Source organism: Rhopilema esculentum, chromosome 7 (genome assembly GCF_057945365.1).
Source record: "Rhopilema esculentum isolate cy_ngs chromosome 7, ASM5794536v1, whole genome shotgun sequence".
Classification (NCBI taxonomy): Eukaryota; Metazoa; Cnidaria; class Scyphozoa; order Rhizostomeae; family Rhizostomatidae; genus Rhopilema; species Rhopilema esculentum.
This window is the reverse complement of record NC_142821.1, coordinates 5135718-5158592: the sequence shown is the minus strand read 5'-3', so window position 1 is coordinate 5158592 and position 22875 is coordinate 5135718. Positions and strand designations below refer to the sequence as shown.

The 22875-nt window shown below is 35.1% G+C and overlaps 1 protein-coding gene across 1 annotated transcript; it reads right to left on the bottom strand.

Moving 5' to 3' along the window:
- Positions 1-681: 681 nt before the first annotated feature.
- Positions 682-13467, bottom strand: LOC135683048 (Na(+)/citrate cotransporter). Its single transcript, XM_065198184.2, has 13 exons — positions 13332-13467; positions 11271-11536; positions 9972-10301; positions 9538-9583; positions 8995-9134; positions 8543-8662; positions 7880-7987; positions 7407-7511; positions 6834-6940; positions 6427-6530; positions 5936-6097; positions 2768-2905; positions 682-1900 (listed from the first exon to the last, which is right to left on the bottom strand). Exons 1-13 carry the CDS (start codon positions 13452-13454, stop codon positions 1568-1570), a joined length of 2082 nt encoding a protein of 693 aa, XP_065054256.2. The 5' UTR covers positions 13455-13467; the 3' UTR covers positions 682-1567.
- Between the last annotated feature and the right edge of the window lie 9408 nt (positions 13468-22875).

Below are 22875 nucleotides of genomic sequence, written 5' to 3'. Positions count from 1 at the left end.
TGGAATAAATGTGTATCTTCCGTTACGTTCAAATTTGCGAACAAATATAAACGCTTATAACAATACTGTTAAATATAAACGATAAAAAATTAAAGTAAATGACCCGAGCCAAAGCCGATGCTAAATATAGCTCACAGCTCACTTCAATTCAGGCATGCGCTCATTCACTGTGTTGTGAAATCGAAACAGTGAAATTTTATTGGTTTGTTATAATCGACAAAACGAAACGAAATAGAGCGAAATATAAAAAGTAAGGTAAAAACAACATAGTGTGCAAAAAGAAAAGAATCATAAATATTCACTTCCGATCAATTGTCCTTGGTCAGAAAGCAAACCTTCAGCGATGCAAGGACATCGGCCAAAAGGGGTTTTATTGAAGTCTAGTTGAAAAACATTGACCAGTCGTGGGAAGTTTGAGCTTTCCAGTGGACGGGATGAATAATAACAGAAACTTCTTCAAACAAGACTGGAATTTAACTCAATTTCCCAAGAAAATCCCCTTTGAAACGTAAATACTTTACCATTATAACAAATTTGAATGTTAAAAACCACAGAGGGATTCGGCTTTTTATAATATTCTGGAAAAGACATTTGTGATTAAGATTTCTTCTCCATAAAATCTGAAGTATTTTAAAGATACATACAAAACCAGTAAGTCGAAGACTCAAAAAGCAGTACGGATCATCTCGACAAATGTATTATTATGGAGACAAATATTTCATGAGATAAATACCTAATGCTTTTAAAACCATATCTACCAGACACTTCTCATATCTGCCAAAACAGTAACAGCTATTTTATTATATAAATGGTTAATAACTTAATAACCATTGAGCGTATTTGTGTTATTCAAGCCAATAAGGTTTGTTTCCAAGTTAAAATTATTTGGAAATGCATACCATTTCTAACCGGGAAAATCTTCTTAAATTTAATTCAAAATGTCAAGCCTGTGTGTCAAGGACCGCGGAGCATAGTACAGATTGAAGGATTGAAGTACACATTTTGAAAATTATCGGGTTGGGGACCAAAGCCCCCTCAGCCCCCTCCCCCCCGGTTCCGCGGTCCCTGTGTGTGGGTATAAGATATTTCAAGGTATTGTGACATGAATTATTCTTACCTCCTTGCTGTAAAACCCTTCAGAAAATCACGCACAAAAGATGTCAAAGACAACCGCTTTGCAATATTCCTAGTTTCTAATGTCATAGTTTTTAAAGAAAAAATTGCCCAGTTCATCGTTAAATTAATCTTGCATTTCTAGTCCCATTCTCCTGTAGGATATGCCATTCCGAATGTTTTACCTCTCCTCAAAGTTCAGATATTTAAAACAGATTTTTCCACAATGATTTCTAAAGGAACTTACGAAATTAGATTAGAAGGACACACGTTAATCTATTTACAAGTAAACAGAACTTGACTGTATAGCTAAAAGACATTCTCATTAGTCTGTGTATGTGGCAAAGCAGTTCTTAAGAGTAATGATAAAAAGCATGGCTGGTATACTGTTTATGGATTTCAGGTTCAACGACTGCATTGAATACTGCTATGCAAGAGAAGTCGAAACGTTTTTCTATCTGGTTGCATTTGTTGCAGCAGTGGTTAAATTCTTTGCGATGGTTGTTAGGAGTGCACCAGCAGTAGTTGCAATAGAAGTAGACGCTGCACTGGCTACAGTGGGTGCTGCAGAAGTCATGGACGACAAGGTTGTAGATGCGTTTACAGCTAGCGTAGTCAGGTTCGTTGCCAGGGTAGTCGGTATGGAGAGTCCACAGCGCTTCCCATTAGCAGCTCCTTCAGCCCATGCGGGAAATTTGTCCAATCCAAAGTAGGCCATTCCAAAAGTATTTATTGAAAGGGTGACGACGAGAATCCCGATGAGATTCATTCCAAAACCAGCTTTCATCTGTAAGCATAGTGCAATCACTTTTTTGACTTACTTTGTAAAAATTATTAGCAATTACATTAATTCGAAAATATAATAACTTGAAATCAGATAGAGCTAAGGGATGCTCATTTTCTCGTTTTGAATGGCAATCTCCTGTATTCGTCATCTTAAGGGTTAGTGATTACAAGCGAGAAGCTTCTGGCACTTCTAAAGACTTTTGCATGCTTAGAAAATGGCAAACCTAAGAAAAAGTTCCACTTAAACTCTATCTACATCTTGCCCTACAATCCTTAGGGAGGAGATTTCTCACATTTGTACAAGAGTAAATTTTATTAGAATATTGAGACTAAATGGGTGACATTTAAGAAACAATTGAGAACAATAGCCAGCCTGGCATTTCATCGAAAAGTTTTTATCTAAGTAAGTTTTTTGAGCAAAAGCGTGACCGTCAGGGGAAAACGATTGAGGAATACTCATCAAGCTTGCATATGCTACAATTTATCATATCCTTGAATTTTTTCGTGATCAAGAAAGACAGTAACAAAAATTGAAACTTTTGTTCTTAAGAATGATTTTAGAATAATTATAGTCTCAAAATCACAAATTCTAAAAATCATTGAAGCTCAGTAAAAATAAAGATATTCATATGAAAATTGTGTACTATCGTTGTAGATGTGCCGCTACACTGAAATTTTATTATTAGAATTCCGAAACCAGTCTATGCAAAAGCGGAATAGTCTGCTACGGGCTACTGATGTTGACCAGAAAGACAATTTTCAATGAATTTTACACAATGTTATCTTGGACTAAGATAGAAAGATCATTGCTAAGTTTGGAGATTTCTTTCAAAAATGATACTCTAGGAATAAATAATAGGTTCCCTACCATGTCTGGGATGGTCAACCTCCCTGTAGCAAATACGATAGCATTAGGTGGTGTTGCTACTGGCAACATGAACGCAAACGAAGAGCAGATTGTCGCTGGAACCATCAAGTAAAATGGATGTACTCGTATACTTTGTGCCTGCAAAAAAAATTATTAAAAGTAAACTGCGATGATGCCAAGTAATCAACCGAAGAAGCACTGGATTACTCAGTTCGAAAGTAATAAGAAGCTGGTCTGTTCTTATTATTAGAACACCTGATTTGGAAAAACTTTATAAAACACTCTTTTTTTCTCTCTCTAGCGACTTCTGTCCTATGATTTGTCTAAGATGGCGTATCACTAACAGCTACCAAAAATCTTATAATATGTACTACATTACATTTACATTACATTTAGAACTGTTAATCATTTACTTTCATGTTTAAAGGACTACCATATCATTATGATTTACTTTATTTTTGCTTAAACAGCGAACCAATTATTACGATTAAAAAGAATGCCAGAGTTACATTCGCTGCGTGCTTAATGGGTTCCTTTTCGGATTTTTGGGTACCTCTCCGTAACAGACTTGCTGTGAAGCGGTAAGTTTGATGGAATCTAAAAATTATATGGAGTTTTTATAGATAGTCATGGGTAATGGCCCAATATTTCCCGTCTAGACCTTATCATCATTTTGTGGTTGGCTGTTATTTCAAGCTTCATACATTTCATTTTATATTTCATTCACTGTTCGTCTTTTGGCTATGTTACTGCATCATTCCAAATTGTTGAGTCATCATCATTATCATAATTATCTATTAAGTACACTGTACCCTTAAGAAGTACTAATACATCTTATTAAGTAGAGACATGAAATCAGTTTTATTTGGCATCCTTTGTTGAGTTTATCCTTTAGCGATGTTAATTCCTTTTTCAAATCTTAACCAACTTGTACGTGCATATTTTTTGATCAACTATGAAGAGTGTTAACATAACTACCTTCATAACAAATTAACAATAAATCTCAAACTACAGCAAGCGGCTATTGCCAGATAAGAAAATGTGAACATGATTATAAGCTATACAGTAAACGTTACATAGATATGCATATAGAAAACTACCCAAAAGATTCCCGTGATTCGAAAGCCATGGATATAAAATTAGCTATTAAAATCAGACAATTCCAATCTTCTAGACTCAACAACCAGATAAACTTATCACAAAGGTCAAGGGATGAGATTCTGGGAAATTTTGAATAAATCATAGATAAGATCCTAGCAGACACGTAAAGGGGACAAACTAATAAGAGATGAATTTCGTCCTCCACAGCCGTTATGTTTAAAGATTGACAATAGGGACATTTTCTGCCAGCCCTAGGAATAGGATTTTTCCCATATCCACCTGTTTCGATCCCGAACTTGTTTTGCAAAGGTAGTTCTTTTCTTTTTGCTAGGTACCGAGTCTAAGTAATTCTCAAACTCATAAACAGTTTTGAAAGATGCATATGTACAGAGCTTTTTATTGAGAATAATTTGCTCCTTTAGATTTTCCATAAATTTTGACCTAAACTGGGAAGACACTTTCGATTTCACGGTAGAATTTTTATCGGTTGCATGTATAAAGGGTCATCAAGGAAGGGGCAATACTGACCCAATTTTAAAACACCGGAATCAGCATCTGAAGCATTATAAGCATTTGAAGAGCTCTGTTCGCATATCTTGAAGAATCAAGATTAATCAAACAAATATAAAACTTTGAAATATTAATAGGTCTATGTTCGAGCAACGAACAACGACCTAGCTCCGCATAATCCCCAAGAGACATTGTAGAGCTTTTCACACCTAGGATTGACTTGCAAGCCATAAGATGAGATTTTTCAAGGCATTTTCAAGTGCCAGATCCCCATACTTCAGTGGCATAATTGGGGATAGGAAGTATAGTACTGTCAAATAAAAATAAGAAGAGTCTTGAGTTGAAACCATCCCATTCATTGCTTTTGGACGAGGGGGAAAAGTTGGATTTTTGAGCTTTTTGCTTAATTATATCAACATGAGCACTGTAGGAACCATTAGATTTGAAAGTGACACCAAGGTATTTGTACTCATTGCATACTTTGATCTCTTTATCACCGAATTCCCAAGTTTTGCATACCTTGGACTTTTTCTTATTTTTCTGACAGCCATTACCTTAGTTTTGGAAGTATTTATCTCCATATTTGCAGACATGCAATATCGGTTTAGCACGTTTAGCTGGGATTGCAGACCTTCAACAGGATTAGCCAATAAAACCAGGTCATCAGCATATAGAAGGGAGCAGATATTTATGTTACCTAATCTTACACCGGTAGAAACATCATTGATCTTTTAGTCTAAGTCATTAAGAAACAAGGTGAACAGCAATGGACTCAACAAAAAACCTTGCCTTACACCACGATGGCATGAAGATAGATTAGTTAGGCTGTCTTGACCCATTACACAAGACACAACTTCCGTATACAGGTACTTAATCACATGTAACACTTTACCTTAAGACGTCATTTTATCAATGAGTCCACAGAATCAAAAGCTTTTTTAAAATCCACAAAGCAAAAATAAAGAGTTTTCTTACTAGAGAATGTGTTCTCAATTATAGGATGAAGTGTAAAAATATGATCGGAGGTTCGATATGATTTTCTATATTCAATGTACTGGAGATGTTGATATTGACAAAAATTAGGGATGCTTGAGGTCTTTGTCATCATTCTTAGATGGTCATTGCTAAAGACCAATCCAGATCATTGCGATTTACTGTGTCTACCTTTGCTTGGATTTGGACATTTCTAGATTTGGATTTTTTGGATATCTTCCTAGGTGAAAGGCATTTAAAGATCCTAAAACTATAAAGTAGAGCCCTATGTCGTGATAATTTATCCCAGTCTGGCGATGGATAATATGTATGTCGATCTTTTGGTGAATAAGTATATGTCATCATAGCTATGATTCCTTGCATTTTTTTCTTCTTAAGTTACGAACACACATTCCAGAATTGTGAATGTCTACCATGAAAGATACCAGTCATCTACACTTCCAGTGCAGTGTATCTACTTTTGTCTGAATAACACTAGAATCATGACTAGCAGAGTTATAGCTAATGACTTCATCAAGGTGATTTTAATGCTTATTATGATCTGACCATTATTGTTTGACTTACCAAAGATGCAAGTACAGGCAGCAAAATAGTTGCGGTTGCAGTGTTAGATGTGAACTCGGTGAGGAAGGTAAGCAGGATTGATATGACCAAGGCTATGACGAAATTTGGCACTGAGTTCAAGGCTGTTAGCTGACATCCAAGCCACATCGAAAGTCCAGATTTCTAAAGGAAAAGAACAACGCTCGTCATAATGCAATTAAGGCCACGATATAGCAAAATGCAAGCAAACCGTCGATGTTTGTTGTCAGATACAAGCAGCTCTAAATGTCCGTAGAGTAAGAAGATATTTGCATTGATTGAAGAACAACTTGCATTCAGCTAGATCAAAAAATTTGTTTAGCTCACAAAATATTTGAGAAGAGGAGAATTAAAGATTCGAAATACTGCTCGTAGTTGAAATAATCTTGATCAAAGAAAATAATACAATAACACGGGACAAATGGAAATGTTTTGGAAAATAAACACAAAAATGAGAAATGACAGGCACTCACTTCACAAGCTCTTGCAAGAGCGAAACCGCTTCCGAGTAAAAGCGTTACATTCCATGGAAACTTGAGTTGGGTTGCTTTCCATTCAAGAATAGTTTTATGGGGCCCTATCAAAAGAAGTAAACTTTAGTGGAAAATCAAAGCCAGAAATTTGCTGTCATAGGGTCAATGAAAACTTTGCCGTAGAGTCGGCCAGTGAAAAGAAAAGAAACTTAGGTACCGTACCAAAACTTTGCTTCTTTCGTTGTTTTCAGAGAAAGGATTTTAGACCTTAAGGGCATGATCGGGTCTTATCTACGACGAGGGTTATACATTGAAAAATATTTTCTTTTTAATATTGAAGATCGCATTCAGCGGTAGCATGTAGCAAAAAGAGGTAGCTACCAAAATCAATGTATAATATAACTTACTCTTTCTACGTGGCCCTCCAAACATTTCTGGTCGCTCTGCTGGGAAAACAAACATCGAGAAGCAGATGATAACTGCTGCTGTTGAATCACTGACATAACTTTTCTTCCTGCAAATAATATAAAGAAAAGTTCATAGATATAACAAGGTAAAGTAAAGAAAATGTCAAAAAGCGTCTTCTTTGGTTCTCGTCCTTAGACCCAACTATCTCTCTCTCTCCTTTTCCCTGCATTCTTTGCCTAGCTCAGCTTAGAAATTTGATGGTAAGTCATTATATCTTATCATTTTCACTATTTTCAAGATTCAGTCTCGAGTTCTCACATCATTTGAACTTTCAAGGTTGGCTGGTCGTCGTGTACACCATCATCCCTGTATAGTCACTCCATCATTTCTCTGTCACCCTATCCCCCCAACATTCAATGTCTTTAGCAGTAGAGGTACCAATGTCAAGTGTGCTTCAGCAGTGGTGGTACCAACAGTGATCTGGGAGATGCAGAATAAATCAATACCATCCATTCCAAGTCGTAGGAAAAAACTTGTAAAGGTATTCAGGAATAAACTGTATAAATACAAACCCCATTGGAAAAAGCGATCCCCAGCCTGGAATGAACTTGGGGTCACGAAGCATCCAACAGAGGACCAAAGCAAGAAAATGGAACAAAACGACGTATTCAGCAAATCTGCGTGAGTAAAATGACACAATAACTTGAAAGCAGGCCCGTTCAAATAAACGATTATCTGATAAGACTAGAAGAAGCGGTATCATATCTTGGAGGTGAATTTATGGACAGACCTTGAAAAATAGGAGTTACAGCAGTTTTATTACTTACTTTTCAATTCAAATAACAAATCCAAAGTAAGTTGAACACTGCTCAAACATTTGCTTTCTTCTAGTATCCTTCTGCGTATACTAGAAAACTGGTTTCCACCAACTATGTCTGAGCAAAACTACTTCAAATGTCACAGTCTACTTTATTAAAAAATTTGAGTTTTATAAAAAATCGCTACATTGAATTTTTTTCTTCAATTGCCTTAGGTCTCAACTTACGTCACCGGGCCTAGCTCTGCATATTGCTTCTCCATCAATGAATACACTTCTTTGCCCTTTGATTTATTTCGCTTTTTCCAACGAAAGCAACAGCATAAATGTTTCCAACTGAGAAAGAATTTACAATTATTACCACCATTTCAACTTTATTTTCATTGCACACATAGACGTAGGAAGTATTTCACAAGGGGGAGGGGGCACGTGCAGACACAAAAGGGGCGCTACCTGTGAGCTAACAATAGGTACTTTTCTACTATTTCTGATAGTGACGGCATGTGCCCCTGCACCCACAGCTCCTACCTCTTTCAAACCTACAGTCCCCCAATTTTAAACATTTCAAAAAGTTTAAATAGCATAAATTATAAATAACATGTACTACAGACATGCTAACTTAGCTTTCAAAGGTACTTGATAAATATTATGTCTGGAATACCATCATTTAAACCATGCTACAAGAATTTCTGCTTTTAACCTTGTGTGCAACAGCTATACACGTAAAGTTCATGTACTAGTTAATGAGTATGTCCATGGTGTTAATGAAACACATCATATACTCTTTAGTCAAATCAAACAATGATCCCAAAAATTAATAGTAAATCCCAAAACGTAATTTGGAATAAGCTGGATTACAATGTTAGTTACAGTTTTGCTTTGCATGCCTACCTTATACCAAAGAAGATAGCTTGCAAATAGATCCATGCAACTATCAGAAAAATGAGCATTTCGGGAAATGCATAAATGAACCATGCCAAGAATGATATGCCAGGCCCAGATTTGAAGACACTGAAAATAGATAATTGGACATTACAATCATTTGTTTTGAAATTTTGTCTGGAAATGAATGCCTTAAAAGGAAATTGTTCAACCATTGTTAAAATGTATGTGCACAGCAATCTCAGGGCTGTTTGGGGGGGGGTGGTGTTCGTTTATCATTGCTGCCTACACCAAACATGAACAAAATATACCAGAATCAGGTTGCAGCTTCTTATTGAATACACAAGGATTCTCAGATTATCCATAAATGAAACACCCAATAACATAACAAGCTGTGATCATCAAAAAGAATGTTAGATCTAAAATATGTAAATAAATGTTATCAGTAACAGGCTTCTTACTCAGTTAACTGTCCAGCTAAAACAAGTTGTGGTGCAGTTCCAGTCAATGTACCAGTGCCACCAATATTGGCTGAATAGCAAATTGACAGCATCATTGCCTTACACAGCAGCTTGTATTTTCTAGTCTGCTCATCCTCTGGCTTTAAAAGTCAATGGAAATGAACATGATTTGTGGTGGCTTCTCGTAATTATTTTGAAAAACAAAAAATCCATCATTATTTAATTTATAAAAGTCAAAGTTTGCTCAAAGATGTTTACACAATTTCTTTATTTTGTTTTCCTTTATACAAGTCAGTACTCTTACAGGTAAAATTCTTGTCCAAGATTTTCTATTGAAGTCTAATGAATTCTACTGTTTGTCTCTATTCGTTTCAATTAAAGATCCTAGTCTCAAAATTTTTAACAAAGAAAACAGTGTGTCTGAATGTGATCAGCAGAAATGAAGCATAATTTTTAATGTCATGTTTACTGTACAAATATAGTAATAAAAATTACACAGCATGCAACCATCCAGTTGCATCTAACAAAAAAAATTTCCCTTACTTTCTCGGAGTCATCATCAACACTAACTGTGACATCATTTTCATCCCTACAGAAAATAAGAAGAAGGAAATTCTGAGACCCCTTGATTCCGTAACTTGCTCAAAGGATTATCAACCACAAAATGAAAATAAATTAAATCAAAATGATCTACAAGAAAAGCAAAGATTCCTTTCTATCTCATTTCAAATTGTTTATTCTCATTTAGCCTTAGAAGGAAACCCTTTTCTTTACACAGATTTCGCATTAGTTCTGCCATTCAAAAAAGGCAATATCTAGAACATGCATATATAGAAAAATACAAAAATACTTTTGGAATTAAAATAGAGTCATATTTCTGTATAATGGGGAGTTATGTTCACTATTAGACAATTAGAAACAGAAAGGATTTTTTTTCGAACAACAGATTGAGTAAATAGTTCAAAATTTTAATTTACTTTTTTAGTAATTTTCTCCTACTGGTGTTCCTTGGATGAATTGGGGCTGCTAACTCTACCATTTCTTGCCCATCATCTGTCTGAGAATTTACAATTTCACTGTTGTCTTGGCTCTTCTGTTCATCAGTGTTACTATTATTTGCCCCATTTTCCTCTCCTACAGTTACAGTTTGCTCATCTTCTTCACATTCAAAGTCTTTCTTTGGCATGTATTCTTTGTCTAATTGCTTTAATACAGCTTCCATGATAGGTGTCATCATTGCTGTTGTTGCAGTGTTTGTTATCCACATAGAAATGAACGCAGTAACCAGCATGAAGCCTAACATAAGCCTAAAATTGTGAAAAATGAGAGTTGCAAACCATTTTCAAAATTGTGATGAAACCTGCTACATCAAAACACAGGAAATTTAAGTAAGCTGACTTAATCAGATCTTAGTGAAAAAATGCATTTGATTCCACAGCGAATGTCTAGCAGTACTTTAGGTACTTAGAATTTGAACTACAATATCACTTAGGACCTTTTCTGGGCAGTGAAAGGGTTTTTAAAAAGGTATGGAACAACATTTTGTGATCATCTGGCATTTTGGGATCATCCAGCATTTGCGATCATCCTGGAATGACCTTCGTTGTGTACATAAAGTTTATAAACAAAGCACATTTATATTGGGTATTTAATCTTTCTTAGAGTACAATAAAGGTCATCGTAATAGGTCTCTTTCATTTGATGTTACCTCAAACAAAAGGGTAATAAGAACAGTTTTTAACACCTTATAACAGGAACACTTTTTTCATTATCAGAGCGATCACACAAGAGAAATAATGCGAGTGACGGGCCATTTTTCTTACAAAAAGGCCTGACTAGCCTTGCAACCTTGAACCATAAGGGCAATCTGCCACCCTGGTGAATATGTCTTCAGGAAACGGCCTGCTAACACATCATTTTACTTGAAAATAAAAATTGTCCTATATCCATAAAACCGAAAGATATTTGTGATAAAGTAACAAATAATTATATAACTAAGCTACTAAAATTGCTCCCAATCATTCATACCAATAAAAAAGATCAAAAGTTGTTAAATCTAAAGTTGTCCCGTCACTGTTGTACATCCAAAGAATCAACAGCAAAGCATCATAAATATATATAGTTATAAATTTGCAGTATTTTTTGAATTAGGTGTTACTCTAGCAAATTTTACCTTGTGTGGTTTTTGTTGAAGACTAGCTAAATCTGGCATTATTCTATAGAAACTTCAATTGAATGATAAAGAAATTTTGGCAAGGCATTTCAAGAGGTCTTACCTCCTTGGCTGTGCACCAACCAATAACAGCACCTTCAATGCAATCCTTTTATGTACATTCCATCTCTCTATGGCAACTGCCATTATTAACCCACCAAGGACTAGGACATTGGTGTCTTTGAAGTAAGGTGGTGCAACTTCTTTTGCAGGCATCACACTCAAAACAGGGAATAAAAACAAGGGCAATAGAGCAGTTACCGCCAAGTCGGTGACCTCTGTGCACCAATATGTTCCCATAATCAATATTGCATATCCAGTTCTGGCTTCCTGCAAAATCAAGATTTTTGTCCTAAAGACACAGAAAATACTTTATGGAAAAGATTTTCCTTAAGGTGCACACAAGGGTATGTTTCTTTTTTCACTTCAAAATTTGAAATTAAGCAAAATGGTAATATTGTGGGAAAATTCTCTTTATATCACATGCTTCATAAAAAAGATTTCCAAATTTAGCATATCTGGCTAAATCTCTTATGCATGAGTCATCAGATCAAAATATATTTTTATCCCATCAAACAAATGAAATGAAAATTGGCAATTTTTGTTCCAAAGTGAGCTAAATACTTTGAACAGGAAAATTCTGGCTGACTGTAAGTACTAAGCCTTTCCTTCAATCCAAATATTTACCCTAACTTTATACTGGTCGAAACCTAAAATACATATGCAAATAATTTATATTCTTACAATTTACATATGCAAAATTTGCAATACACTCTTTTTTTTATAAGAACAATTTTATAAGAACACAAGCCTCAAAATGGGTCAAAAGTTAAGAACAAATTAAGAACAAGCTGAGGCTGAGCTTCTACAAAATGCAATTTTAAACAACGTTTTTTCTCAAAATCGAGGATTTTTAGCAATGTGTGGGTGCTTTTTCGTCGAATATTCAAACTTTTCGGCAAATGAAGGTTGTCTCACTCACTTTGTTGGCAAATGAGGCCTGAACACCTCCCTAGAGTGAAAAAGCTAGCACTGGCACTGCTTACACTCTATTAGATTAAGAACAAATTAAGAACAATCCAGCCTAAGATTTTCGAAAAAATTTAGAACAGTCAGCCTGAACTCAAATTTACTGGTTCTTATAAAAAAAGAGTGTATTGCATGCAAGCTTGGCCATTTAAGGAGAGCCATAGCCCTTGCTCCCCCCCCCCCCCACCCCCAGGCACTCTTTGAAGGTTGGTGGGGGGTAGCTACAGATTGATCGTAATTTGAATTTTTTTAAAAAGCACATTGGTCTTCTTCAAATCAATTATCCTTTGTTTCTATTCTACCTTCGAATAGCTCACATGGAAATTACTAGGAGAGCAGTTTACTGTTCCCTGTTTAAGTTCTTCTGACCAGGCCTGTGGATGTTAGGGGAGTTTCTGAATCAATGATTTTCTGTTTGAACATTTTACATCGATGTTGACACTTTAAGCAGCTAAATATAAAAAAGCTGTGTCTTATTTGAGAAACATAGCTGCCCAAATCATTTAGATAATCCGCGAAAAGCTCGTTAAAAATGCGTGTGGATTTCCTGTTACTTGCAGCATTTTGTCTTTTCGTAGCGTTGATCGCTGAAAGGAAAATGCCGGTGAATGAAGTCTGTAACAGGAAAAGAAATGTTGAATACGAGGATAAATATCGCGCGGGCACTTTCTGCACGAACAGTATTTGCCTCAATATACAAGCATCGATTGCATCTCGAAATCTGGACTCCAAGTAACGCATGGACGCTTCTAAACAAGAGCTTCCATTCACAAAAATGAGGAACGACTTTGTGAATGGAAAGACCAGAGATATCACCATCACCTTTCACCTTTGCCTCCTTTTAACGGACGATGCGATTTGTTCTGCCAGAAATGTATTTTGCATGTTCTGGTTGTGTGTTTTGTACGGTCTAGCTGTACTATGCTTGCCCGAACACTTAATCAATCTAACTCCGTTCTTAGCTGGCATTTTTATAGGGTTTAGGCCCGTTTTAAAAAGTGTAGTTGGAAATCCGATAGCTAGACTGTGAGCTAATATTTGGAATCTGATAAGAGATAATTGCATAACTAAAGCAAAATCGGCAATCATAGCCTACCTTTGTTTGGACCACTAATGGCAAGGGGCTGAGAATCAATGGTGTCAGGAAAATAATCATAAATCTTTTCCATTCCTTCAGTCGTCTCAAGAATCCCATGACACTGGAGCAAGAAACAGCCATGTTGGAGTAAAGATATCTTCAGTCAGATTATCGCGCAAGGAACTCTCTAGAGAGAACCGTTTACACCGTTTATAAACAGCTGCTACGTCAATATATCGCCACGCTTCCAACCATTTCTCTGTCAGTTATGATTTCATGCAGCAACCAGATTTGCCAGCTTTCATGCTTGACTGCACGTTTTGAAAAATTGATAATGGCCCTGCGATTTTCTAATGTGTTATTTATCACGTAGAACCCGCACAAAGATCGCGTTACGTGCAATAGAAGTGAAGCGAGAAGGGCTTAATTAACACTGCATGAGCGCTGTTTCGAGTTATTGAAATAGATAAAACCGGGAACAAAGGAATCATGGATCTGGGAATATCAAGCACAATCTTCTCGGGTATTTTTTTAATTTTTCATGCTCATTAGCGCGTTCTACGGATCGGGATTTCTTGAAAATGTTTTCAAAAGCTTTAATTTGCTTTCATCTTCAATTTTCACCTGTCTTTTACTTTGTTTGCAATGTTGAGATTACTCTACCAAAATGACGAATATTGTCTTTGCGAAAACTATCGTTCCGTTGAATTTTCATGGTTTTCAACTTTTGCTTCTTGGGCCAATCAATTTTCGGCGTCGAATGGTTTTGAGAAATAGCCAAAATGAATGAATTTTTCTGTTTTGACGGCAACTTTTAAAGGTCTAGTTTATTCAACTGGGCTTGCAAACAACATCGGAAACTAAAGCTAGATAAACACCTCATGAACCCAAGAAGCATAAAGTTATCCAGATCGTTAACGGGTGAGTAGCATAGGACTCAACAAACAACCCTGCCTTACAGCTTTTAAATCATTTCTTTGATCCAACATAAACATGCGCGAGTTCTAAATAACAAGCAGACTTAGGGCCTTGGTTAGAAGAACTCAAACGAAGACACGTCTCGTCTACAGCTTTCGTCGAGGAACAACGAAAAGTGGGAAGTCCAATACTCTTATCTTGCACTTCATACCACCTTGACACCTTAGCGTGTCAAGTTCCCCCACCACTATTCTGGCGGAAATGTTTTTGGATTGTCGAATAAACCACAAATTATGTTTCTGCTCTCTTTGAAGTCCATGTTAGCAAGACAACGAAATGCCTTTACTTTTAACCTCTAAAAGAAATAAATTATCAGCAGAGTATGATAATGTTGACTCATGACTAGTACTTAGGTTTCTAATGGGTCTTGGGCTTCGCAGTCTCGACCATATGCCAGACTACAGCTAGTGGATTTTGCGATTTTTACGGCAGATAGCGGTCTTAAATTATCAAGTTGCGTCCCTCTTTAAAATGAAATTTCGAGCGGTTTCGATAGTGCGGCTATTGATTCGATAATTATAAGGACGGTGATTCATAGATTGAAGTTACCGCACAAGTCTGTCAACAGTTATTTTTTGTTAAGAGAATCTTAACAAATAACGCCGCGATTCTTGATCTCAATTTAAGATTAGCATTTGATTGCGGTTTTTATTCCTTTTCACGACTGTGGGACTTTTGACATCTTCAAGGTCACTGTGGAGGGGGTAGAGAGGACTTCCAACAAAAGAGAACATAAGAAATCTTATTTAATGACAACAAAACCAAAATGACAATTCATTCCAAAAATGAGAAAAATATACAAGCACCAAGAGTCCCGTAAAGACTTTAAAAAAGATTTAAAAACAAAATAGATAGGAGAAAAACCCCGTATTATAAAACTGCAGGGCCTGCCAATTCGAATTCAATAAATGAAAATACGTACGAATGATTGATTTATGTATCATTGAGAAAAATGTATCTTGGCAAGCTTCTTTCTTAATTCACATATATTCAAAGCCATATTGTTACATTTTTACGATATTGGCGGCTTATGTCGACTTCAGTGACAATCACCTTTGCGATACAATAAAAAGGAATTAAAACTGACTATACCTTGAACTATACTCTACGTTCACCTGTTTTAAGTCGTTCTGCTTGCTTTTGCTAGATTCTGAGAATGTCATCCGAACCCAGCTCTTTTAGGCTATAGTTTCTATACCCAGGGTATACACTCTCTTTAAGAATAATTTTATAAGAACACAAGCCTCAAAATTGGTCAAAAGTTAAGAACAAATTAAGAATAAACAGAGACTGAGCTATTGTAAAATGCAATTTTGAACAATTTTTTAACTCATAAATGAAGATTTTTAGCCATGTGTGGGTGCTTTTTCGGTGAATATTCAAACTTGGCGGCAAATGAAGGTTGTCTCTTTGTTAGCAAATGAGGCCAAAACACCTCCCTAGAGATAAAAAGCCAGCAATCGCACTGCTTACGCCCTGTTAAATTAAGAACATATCAAGAACAATCCAGTGTCTGAGAAAATTAAGAACAGTCAGCCTGAACTTGAATTTGTTCTTATAAAAAAGAATGTAAAACTATCATTCAATAATAACATAGATTTTCAGAAAGAGGTTTTTATATTGAGATAAGAGTTTTCAAAAGATAGGGGAATCCTTGTGCAAAAATAAAAAAAACACATCTTCCTGGAAATGCTTCCTGGAAAGTATAAATAAAACGTTTTTAAAAGAAACTGAACCGAGGGATTTCAAGTCTAAAAGCTACTTTGAAATTTTCAGGGGAAGAAAAACCGGAAATGAATTATTAATATTTTTTTAGATAGAATGAAATTGATCCTATAATATTTATTGGATCCAGAAACTTACTTTTTATTTCCTTTCTTAAGCAAAATCTACTCTGGCTACTAGAACATATCAAATAAAAATATTTCTGTGACCATTTTATAACTATTTTTTCTGAGACTAAATAGTGGAAACTCTGGCACCCAGGCAAAAAATCTAGCAAAAAATCGTAAGATGACAAGCTTCAGATTTGAAAGATTCAGAAACTTTGACGAAAAAAACTTTTCTCCATAGAGTTTCGAAAATTGTAAGAATTTTCAGATTGAACTGCAACAAGAAAAATGTTTCCAGTCTAAACAGTACTTCAATTTTTTAGGATATGACACAATACCATAGTTTGGCTTACAAATCTCAGACATAAATTCGACATGAGGCTTTGGACAATCCAGAAATTTGGAAGTAATCCTTCCTTTCAAATAAAGTCAAGATTGTCCCCGATCACATCGGTCAAAGATAATTCAACCTAGAAAAAAATTTCAAGCAGAAAAGTTCTTCCATTTTGAAAAAAGTATGAGACTATAGGATTAGAAAAATTCCATAATTTTGATGGAAAAACTTTTCTCACTAATAGTATAATAATTATCTATGACTGACCATGAACCTCTGTTTCGCTACAGGCACACTTGATGGGCGCTTCAACCGAGCAGTAGAGAAGTGTATTATAAATTTTGTATACACTTAAATTGTCTCAGGAAATATAGCAAGAAGAAAAAGCTCGTTGGAAAGTTCGAGCGTCGCACTGTAATAACTACGCCAGAGAGTTGCAACTCCCGAAGAAGAAGTAAAAAGTTCCATACATATACGAGGAAAGTTGTATCTGAATTTGTGAAAAAAGGGTTGTGCAAATATGCAAATCAGGGGTGTGAGCTTGACAATTTTGGAGAAAAAATCGAGAATGAAAAAGAAATAGAGGTTGCAAGTTTTCGAGTCTTCTAGATTAATAGTCTCTGTTGCTTTGTCCATAAAATGAGGCTGTAGCAAAGCAGAGGCACATAGAGTAACTCCTGAATTCTGCCACCCTGGGTAACAGACTCACTATATAAAAACATTTTATAAAATAAAAAAAATAAAATAAAAATAAAATAAAAAATAACAAAATAGCAATTCAGCTATATGAAAAAAAAAGCAATTCAGCTAATTGCGGGATTTTCAACTAAATGTCTTTAACGATGATAATTGAAGGACATTTTTTGGCTTTTCCATCGTACATTTACATACAATGATAGTTTTGCTTCTCTTTGATTTCCAAACAGAGCTCTCTAATAAGAGTTCTTATATTATGGCAAAGGTTTACATTGGACACTAATCTTTCTTGTTATTTCTTTAAGCTCTCGAAGATTCAGATATTTTGAAAGAAATTGCTTACTTCTTACAGGAATCAGTTTTCCATGTCTTTCAAAAATACCATTAAAACAGTTTTTCAATAAGAATCGATCCCAAAAAGAAACCATTGCGGACAAGAAGATACTTTCCGATTTTTTGAAAAATGTAAGATTATATGCATTGTAAAATTTATGAAATATTATTGAAACTCTTTTTCATAGAAAGGGCAAGATTTAGAAAAATTATGCAAATAAAGTGGTTTTTGGAAGTAAAAGGTTTCGAAAGTTTCTAATGTATTGACTTTCTCTAAGAACTATGTCCAACTTATGTTGGTTACAATCAAAAGTAAGCAATTTAAGTGGTTTTGAAAATAAGAAGTTTTTGAAAAAGATTTGACAATTTTTCTTAGCTTATAGCCTTACTTCTTGATCAAAATCTGACCAATAGAAAATGTGCTTTCAGTAATAAAATGACCACCTATAAGAACTAAAACCAAATCATGTTGATTAACATCAAAGCAAGCAGAACTGGTTTCGAGAAGAAAACGTTTTTGAAAAAAATTGACAATTTTTTTAAGCCTATAGCTTTACTTTTTGATCAAAACCTGACCAATTCAAAAGGTTGCTTTTCAAATAAAATGACTTCCATTTCAGAACTCAGACAAACTTTTCGCTTTTATGATCAAAGGCTAGCCAATTGAGTGGTTTTGGGAAAAAAGTTTTTAAAACAATTTGCACTTTCTAAGCCTATAGCTTTACTTTTTCAAAATCTTGATCAAAATCTGACCAATTCAAAAGGCTATTTTTTCCAAATAAAATGACTTCCGTTCAGAGCAAAGTCTCAATTCTCTGTCTTAGGAAGAAATGAAAGCAATTAAAGTGGTTCTGGGTAGAACAATTTTTATAAAAATATTCGACAATTTTTGTAAGCCTTTAGCCTTACTATTTGATCAAAATCTGACCAGTAAAAAGGTATAATTTGATTAAGGTAATGACTGTCTCTAATAACCTTGTCCAAATTATGTTGGTTGCTATCAAAAGTTAGCGATTTATATGGTTTTGAAAAGAAGAAAAGAAGAAGATTTATCTAAGACTAGAGCCTTACTTTTTCATCAAAATCTGACCAATCCTAAAGGCTATTTTTTCTAGATGAAATGACTTTCAATTCAAAAATGAATCCCAATCCTCTGTTTTAGGAACAATGGAAAGCATTTTAAGTGGTTCTCAGCAGAAAAACTTTTCAAACAAATTTCACAATTTCTCTAAGCCTATAGCCTTACTTTTTGATCAAAATCTGACCAATTCAAAAGGTTGCTTTTCCAAATAAAATGACTTCCATTTCAAAACTAAGTCACAATCCTCTGCTTTAGGCATGAAAGTAAGCAACCTCAGAGGTTTTGCGAGGAACGATATAAAGTAAGTTTATAGCCTTACTTTTGGATCAAGATCTGACCAGTAAGAATTTAGTCTTTTTTCAAATATAATAATTTCCATTTCAGGACTCAGAAAATACTCTTCGCTATTATGATAAAAAGCAAGCAAATGAAGTGGTTTTGGAAAGAAAAGTTTTCGAAATAAATTGAGCATTTTTCTTAACTTATAGCCATATTTTTGATCAAAATCTGCCCAATAGATAAAGTGGGGTTTCTTCGAATATAATGGCTTATTTTAAAAACTTACTCCTAATCATGTTTATTACCATCAAAAGCAAGCATGTTAAATGGTTTTGAGAAGTAAATTTTATGAAAATTTTGACAATTTTTTTAAGCCTATAGCTTTACTGACTTTGATCAAAAAGTAAGGCTATAGACTTGGAGAAATTGTGAATTTCTTTCGAAAAGCTTTTCTTCTCAGAGTCATTTTATTTGGAAAAGCAGCCCTTTTGGATGGGTCAGACTTTGATCAGAAAGTAAGGCTATAGGCTTGGAGAAATTGTGAAATTTTTTTCGAAAAGCTTTTCTTCTCAGAATCATTTTATTTGGAAAAGCAGCCTTTTTGGATGGGTCAGACTTTGATCAGAAAGTAAGGCTATAGGCTTGGAGAAATTGTGAAATTTGTTTCGAAAAGCTTTGCTTCTCAGAGTCATTTTATTTGGAAAAGCAGCTTTTTGGATGGGTCAGACTTTGATCAGAAAGTAAGGCTATAGGCTTGGAGAAATTGTGAAATCTTTTTCGAAAAGCTTTTCTTCTCAGAGTCATTTTAATTGGAAAAGCAGCCCTTTTGGATAGGTCAGACTTTGATCAGAAAGTAAGGCTATAGGCTTGGAGAAATTTTGAATTTTTTTTCGAAAAGCTTTTCTTCTCAGAGCCATTTTATTTGGAAAAGCAGCCCTTTTGGATGGGTCAGACTTTGATCAGAGTGTAAGGCTATAGGCTTGGAGAAATTGTCAATTTTTTTCGAAAAGCTTTTCTTCTCAGAGTCATTTTAATTGGAAAAGCAGCCCTTTTGAATGGGTCAGACTTTGATCAGAAAGTAAGGCTATAAGCTTGGAGAAATTGAGAATTTTTTTCGAATAGCTTTTCTTCTCAGAGTCATTTTAATTGGAAAAGCAGCCTTTTTGGATGGGTCAGACTTTGATCAGAAAGTAAGGCTATAGGCTTGGAGAAATTGTGAAATTTGTTTCGAAAAGCTTTTCTTCTCAGAGTCATTTTATTTAGAAAAGCAGCCTTTTTTGATGGGTCAGACTTTGTTCAGAAAGTAAGGCTATAGGCTTGGAGAAATTGTGAAATTTGTTTCGAAAAGCTTTACTTCTCAGAGTCATTTTATTTGGAAAAGCAGCCTTTTGGATGGGTCAGACTTTGATCAGAGTGTAAGGCTATAGGCTTAGAGAAATTGTTAATTTTTTTCGAAAAGCTTTTCTTCTCAGAATAATTTTATTTCGAAAAGCAGCTTTTTTGGATGGGTCAGACTTTGATCAGAAAGTAAGGCTACAGGCTTGGAGAAATTGTGAAATTTGTTTCGAAAAGTTTTACTTCTCAGAGTCATTTTATTTGGAAAAGCAGCCTTTTGGATGGGTCAGACTTTGATCAGAGTGTAAGGCTATAGGCTGAGAGAGATTGTTAATTTTTTTCGAAAAGCTTTTCTTCTCAGAGTCATTTTATTTGGAAAAGCAGCCTTTTTGGATGGGTCAGACTTTGATCATAAAGTAAGGCTATAGCTTGGAGAATTTGTCAATCTTTTTCGAAAAGCTTTTCTTCTCAGAGTCATTTTAATTGGAAAAGCAGCTTTTTTGGATGGTTCAGACTTTGATCAGAAAGTAAGGCTACAGGCTTCGAGAAATTGTGAAATTTTTTTCGAAAAGCTTTTCTTCTCAGAGTCATTTTAATTGGAAAAGCAGCCTTTTTGAATGGGTCAGACTATGTTCAGAAAGTAAGGCTATAGGCTTGGAAAAATTGTGAAATTTGTTTCGAAAAGCTTTTCTTCTCAGAATCATTTTATATGGAAAAGCAGCCTTTTTGGATGGGTCAGACTTTGATCAGAAAGTAAGGCTACAGGCTTGGAGAAATTGTGAAATTTTTTTCGAAAAGCTTTTCTTCTCAGAGTCATTTTAATTGGAAAAGCAGCCTTTTTGGATGGGTCAGACTTTGTTCAGAAAGTAAGGCTATAGGCTTGGAGAAATTGAGAATTTTTTTCGAATAGCTTTTCTTCTCAGAGTCATTTTAATTGGAAAAGCAGCCTTTTTGGATGGGTCAGACTTTGATCAGAAAGTAAGGCTACAGGCTTGGAGAAATTGTGAAATTTGTTTCGAAAAGTTTTACTTCTCAGAGTCATTTTATTTGGAAAAGCAGCCTTTTGGATGGGTCAGACTTTGATCAGAGTGTAAGGCTATAGGCTGAGAGAAATTGTTAATTTTTTTCGAAAAGCTTTTCTTCTCAGAGTCATTTTATTTGGAAAAGCAGCCTTTTTGGATGGGTCAGACTTTGATCATAAAGTAAGGCTATAGGCTTGGAGAAATTGTCAATCTTTTTCGAAAAGCCTTTCTTCTCAGAGTCATTTTAATTGGAAAAGCAGCTTTTTTGGATGGTTCAGACTTTGATCAGAAAGTAAGGCTACAGGCTTGGAGAAATTGTGAAATTTTTTTCGAAAAGCTTTTCTTCTCAGAGTCATTTTAATTGGAAAAGCAGCCTTTTTGAATGGGTCAGACTATGTTCAGAAAGTAAGGCTATAGGCTTGGAGAAATTGTGAAATTTGTTTCGAAAAGCTTTTCTTCTCAGAATCATTTTATATGGAAAAGCAGCCTTTTTGGATGGGTCAGACTTTGATCAGAAAGTAAGGCTACAGGCTTGGAGAAATTGTGAAATTTTTTTCGAAAAGCTTTTCTTCTCAGAGTCATTTTAATTGGAAAAGCAGCCTTTTTGGATGGGTCAGACTTTGTTCAGAAAGTAAGGCTATAGGCTTGGAGAAATTGAGAATTTTTTTCGAATAGCTTTTCTTCTCAGAGTCATTTTAATTGGAAAAGCAGCCTTTTTGGATGGGTCAGACTTTGATCAGAAAGTAAGGCTACAGGCTTGGAGAAATTGTGAAATTTGTTTCGAAAAGTTTTACTTCTCAGAGTCATTTTATTTGGAAAAGCAGCCTTTTGGATGGGTCAGACTTTGATCAGAGTGTAAGGCTATAGGCTGAGAGAAATTGTTAATTTTTTTCGAAAAGCTTTTCTTCTCAGAGTCATTTTATTTGGAAAAGCAGCCTTTTTGGATGGGTTAGACTTTGATCATAAAGTAAGGCTATAGGCTTGGAGAAATTGTCAATCTTTTTCGAAAAGCTTTTCTTCTCAGAGTCATTTTAATTGGAAAAGCAGCTTTTTTGGATGGTTCAGACTTTGATCAGAAAGTAAGGCTACAGGCTTGGAGAAATTGTGAAATTTTTTTCGAAAAGCTTTTCTTCTCAGAGTCATTTTAATTGGAAAAGCAGCCTTTTTGAATGGGTCAGACTATGTTCAGAAAGTAAGGCTATAGGCTTGGAGAAATTGTGAAATTTGTTTCGAAAAGCTTTTCTTCTCAGAATCATTTTATATGGAAAAGCAGCCTTTTTGGATGGGTCAGACTTTGATCAGAAAGTAAGGCTACAGGCTTGGAGAAATTGTGAAATTTTTTTCGAAAAGCTTTTCTTCTCAGAGTCATTTTAATTGGAAAAGCAGCCTTTTTGAATGGGTCAGACTATGTTCAGAAAGTAAGGCTATAGGCTTGGAGAAATTGTGAAATTTGTTTCGAAAAGCTTTACTTCTCAGAGTCATTTTATTTGGAAAAGCAGCCTTTTGGATGGGTCAGACTATGATCAGAGTGTAAGGCTATAGGCTTAGAGAAATTGTCAATCTTTTTCGAAAAGCTTTTCTTCTCAGAGTCATTTTATTTGGAAAAGCAGCCTTTTTGGATGGGTCAGACTTTGATCAGAAAGTAAGGCTATAGGCTTGGAGAAATTTTGAA